Source organism: Corvus brachyrhynchos, unplaced genomic scaffold, assembly GCF_000691975.1.
Source record: "Corvus brachyrhynchos isolate BGI_N302 unplaced genomic scaffold, ASM69197v1 scaffold119, whole genome shotgun sequence".
Classification (NCBI taxonomy): Eukaryota; Metazoa; Chordata; class Aves; order Passeriformes; family Corvidae; genus Corvus; species Corvus brachyrhynchos.
Window position 1 is genome coordinate 177,989 of NW_008240054.1, and position 4,715 is coordinate 182,703.

Consider the following 4,715-nt stretch of genomic DNA (forward strand, 5'->3'; position numbering starts at 1 on the left):
CAGCGCTGGCAGCACCGGCGGCGTGCCAGGGACAGAGCAAACCCACCCGTCCACGCCAAGGCAAGGGGGTGGCACCCGGGGAGCCCAACACCCCAGCGTCGGGGCTGGACACCCCGATTAACGCCCTCCAAGGGGTTTTGCCAGGGATGGGGGGGGGTTATCTTTCTGTTCTCTGTGTGCTGTCCCACCTCAGCAGCGGGGATTTCAGTGCCGGGCGCTTGGCAGCGCATTGAGCCGCTTGCCAAAAACCAGGGGGAGCTTCCGGCAAGCTAAAAATACAGCAAAGTTCACTGGAAAAACCGTGCCAAAGCAAGCACAGGCTGTGGGCAGAGTTTCCTGCCTCTGGACGGTGCCGGCACCGGCTCGTGGGAAGGATCCGCAGCTCGGATCCGGCGGGAGCCCCGAGTTACAAAGTCACGGCTCCGAGTTAAGCCGCTGCTCTGCGTCCGTGTGCGGCTTCACACACACACGGACTTTACCCTGCAGGCACCACGGCTTCGGCACAGAGCCCTCCACCCTTCGCGGTGAGAGCGTGAGCAGAGCCACGCTGGAGAGATAAGAACGCGACGCTGGAGAGATAAGAATGCTGCTGACTCCGGCGAAACCTTGGAAGAACCACTCCCAGCACGATTCTTTCCCGAAAAACCCCTTCTCCCCAGGGGTGAAAACCCGCAGGGGAGCGCAGCGCCGGTGCAGATCACTGCGGCTCCGCTCCGGCATCACCCCGATGCCGCCGTGGATTTTAGAGGGGCTCCGGTGCCTTCGCGGCAGCCGCGGAGCCGCCGCCGGAGCCGCGAGCGATGGGACCGGTCGGTCAGGTCTGAGGAGAAAGTGTTTCTGCCGCAGCCCGGGCAGGGTGGGGACAGCACGCCTCCGCTCTCCTTTGCAAAGCGAGCGAGAAACGGCCTCGCCCGTCCTTCTTACGCCGTCATCCTCCTCCTCCTGCTCCTCCTGCCCAGCCAAAGGGGATTTTCCCAAGTGCCAGGGAGATAAAAGCCCTGAGCCCCCCACCCAAGGGCTCGGGGGGACACGCTGGTGGCCCGAAGCGTCGCGGTGGTGACGCCAGCCCAGGGAAATGATGGCAAGCCTGTTTTGCTCCGGGTGGGGAGAGGCCCCAAGGGTCTCCCCAGGGAGGAACCTGCTGGGAAAGGGCAGGGGAAGCCCCAAAAATCAGCCACAGGGCCAGGGAGGCGTCCTGGGCTGCTCCATCCCATAAACTGGGTTATGGAACCGGGCTGGGAATGTAGGAAAATAGTCCATCCTGTGAACTAAAGGAAGGAGCAAAGGATCCCCCGCTGCTCCTAAAGGGTTAACCCAAAAGCCACAACCTTCCCCAAATCAGTGGAGGAAAAAAACTTCACATATATATATATAAAACTTTTTTTTTCCCTGGCTCTCCCATCCAGCTCCTTTTGTTCTTGGCCCTGTTGGCTGGGAGATGGGAGGACCTTGCAGCTTCTCCCCAAAAATCGATCCCCCTCCCCATCCCGACGCTCTCTGGCTGCATCCGCAGCAATCCCCCCCTCCCTGCCGTGGGCACCAGTTCCTCCGCCCTCAGGATATTTCCCTCGGAAAAAGTGTTGCCTGCCCAAACCTCCTTCCATTCACCCCGGGAAAGGATAAAATCTGGGGAGGGGAGGCAAGGAGGGAGGGGAGGAAATAAATGAAAATAGAGAACCAAGCGATATGGTTCAGGTTAACTCAGCTGCTCCTGCACAGCCCCTTCTGCATCCTCTGGGTGCTACAAAAGGGGGGGAAATCCCCGTGAGGACAAAAACATTCATTTTTTTAAAATCCGTTTTTCCTCTTTTTAATTCCTCCCCCCCCCACAGATCCCAGTCCCCTATGGATCCACTGTCCTACAGATCCCACTGCCCTACAGATCCCAGTCCCCTATGGATCCACTGTCCTACAGATCCCACTGCCCTACAGATCCCAGTCCCCTATGGATCCACTGTCCTACAGATCCCACTGCCCTACAGATCCCAGTCCCCTATGGATCCACTGTCCTACAGATCCCACTGCCCTACAGATCCCAGTCCCCTATGGATCCACTGTCCTACAGATCCCACTGCCCTACAGATCCCAGTCCCCTATGGATCCACTGTCCTACAGATCCCACTGCCCTACAGATCCCAGTCCCCTATGGATCCACTGTCCTACAGATCCCACTGCCCTACAGATCCCAGTCCCCTATGGATCCACTGTCCTACAGATCCCACTGCCCTACAGATCCCAGTCCCCTATGGATCCACTGTCCTACAGATCCCACTGCCCTACAGATCCCAGTCCCCTATGGATCCACTGTCCTACAGATCCCACTGCCCTACAGATCCCAGTCCCCTATGGATCCACTGTCCTACAGATCCCACTGCCCTACAGATCCCAGTCCCCTATGGATCCACTGTCCTACAGATCCCACTGCCCTACAGATCCCAGTCCCCTATGGATCCACTGTCCTACAGATCCCACTGCCCTACAGATCCCAGTCCCCTATGGATCCACTGTCCTACAGATCCCACTGCCCTACAGATCCCAGTCCCCTATGGATCCACTGTCCTACAGATCCCACTGCCCTACAGATCCCAGTCCCCTATGGATCCACTGTCCTACAGATCCCACTGCCCTACAGATCCCAGTCCCCTATGGATCCACTGTCCTACAGATCCCACTGCCCTACAGATCCCAGTCCCCTATGGATCCACTGTCCTACAGATCCCACTGCCCTACAGATCCCAGTCCCCTATGGATCCACTGTCCTACAGATCCCAGTCCCCTATGGATCCACTGTCCTACAGATCCCACTGCCCTATGGATCCCAGTGCCCTACAGATTCCACTGCCCTATGGATCCCAGTGCCCTACAGATTCCAGTGCCCTATGGATCCAGCTGCCCTACCTAAAGATCTGCCCTACAGATCCTGCTGTCCTATAGATCCCGCTCCCCTACAGATCCTATTGCCCCACAGATCCTGCTTCCCTATAGATCCAGTGACCCGTATATCCAGCAATCCCATATATCCATCCACCCTATACAACCTATACAACCAAGGACCTGTATATCCAGCAAACTTATACATCCAGGGCCCTATATAATCAGCAATCTCTGACACCTCCACCAGCCCGCATATCCAGCAGCTTATATATTCAGCACCTTAAACGTTCCACAATCCTACACACCAAACAAACCCTAAACACTCAGCAATCCTAAACATCCAAGTCCTGTATACCCAATCGTGGGACCTACACATCCAACAATCCCATATGGCCAGCAGTCCATATATCCAGCAACTCCACACATCCAGCAACCTTATCTATCCAGCATCCCTATGTATCCATCAGCCCTATAAAATCAGCAATCTCATCCATCCAGCAACCCAGGAACCTGATAGATCCAGCAATTCATTCTATCCAGCAACACAGATATTCCACAATCCCATATATCCAGCAACCCTAAATTCCTGAGTCCTATATGCCCAGCAACCCTATATATCCAGTGACCTATACATCCAACACCCCTACATGGCCAGGAACCTGGATATCCCACAGTCCTATACACCCAAATCCCAAAGCAGCCTCAAACTGACCCAAAAACAAGGGGATGATCTGGGTCCCCCCAGGGACACATGTCCGTCCATCCATCCATCCATCCATCCATCCATCCATCCATCCATCCTCCTTACAGCCTGAGCTGTTCCAATCCCGCTTTTCCCCCTTTATTTTTCCCCTTTTTCACGTTTTCAAATTAACTCTTTTCACCTCCTTGCTGGGCTGTACGATGAACAAACTAAACCCGCCCAAACCCAGCAGGGAAATGGATTTTAAATCCCTCGTCCTCCCAAAACACCTGCTCCCCACACCAGGGCCCCAAAGATTCCCCAAAATAAATATTTTGGGAGTTTGTTAAACCCCTCGGCAGGAGCCGAACAGGTCAGGAGCTGCAGAGAACAGAGCAACTCGGCACACACACAGCAGCTGGGACGCTCGGTGCCACCCCACTGCAAAAACCACATGATTTGACTAAAAGCATGGAATTTGGGAGTCAGAGGAGCGCGGAGGAAGCTCGGTGGGAATGCTGAGCCCTTCCCAGCGGCATCGGGGTGGCTGGGGGGGGCACCGTGTGCCAGGGCTGCGGCGAGGGCACGGCCGGGAGCTGCGGAGGTCAGCGGGAGCTGCTGCCAGCCGGTGGCACGGGCCAGCCAAGAGGGAGCTTGGCTGCCGGCCCCGCTCCGGGGGAGCCCGGCCAGCCCCGGCACTCGGATTGTGGTTTTCCTCCTCTGGCAACAACCCCGGGGATCCTCTGTTGGGATGGTGGGTTAGGGGCGCTGCTGGGGGAAGCCCTGAGCATCCCTGAGCACTGGAGACCCTACAACAAGAAACCGCTCAGCTGGTGCCACCGAAGGGCTGTGCCAGGGCCGGGAATGCTGCCGGAATCACACTGATGCTCCTGGGGAACACCGATCCGCGTCGCCACAGCCCAAGAGATGGGAAACCCCCTCCCGGTCCCAATGCACCGCCGCAGTCCCCCGATGCCAGCGGGAGGCAGGCCAGAGAGGAGCAAATGACCTAAATCCAACTCGACGCCCCTGAAAAGGGAAATTCAAGGAAAACTGGGAAGCCCAAGCGCCGAGTGAGACTGGTGAGAGCCCCCCGTGCCCCCCCGGCTCCCCCCGGCCGGGGTACCCACCGCGCCGGCTCGTGGTCCCGCTGCCTCCC

At 57.3% G+C, this 4,715-nt stretch overlaps 2 protein-coding genes across 2 annotated transcripts in view; one reads left to right on the plus strand and one right to left on the minus strand.

The window, feature by feature from the left end:
• MOB1A (MOB kinase activator 1A) overlaps positions 1 to 4,029 on the plus strand; it is a 28,846-nt gene extending 24,817 nt beyond the window's left edge. Inside the window, exon 8 of the mRNA XM_017744704.1 lies at positions 3,970 to 4,029. Within this exon, the coding sequence (XP_017600193.1) occupies positions 3,970 to 4,014 (45 nt within the window). The 3' untranslated portion in view covers positions 4,015 to 4,029. The remainder of the gene's footprint in view (positions 1 to 3,969) is intronic.
• Positions 1 to 4,715, minus strand: part of BOLA3 (bolA family member 3) — a 30,586-nt gene that overhangs the window by 19,274 nt on the left and 6,597 nt on the right. The gene's annotated exons all lie outside the window — the stretch shown is intronic.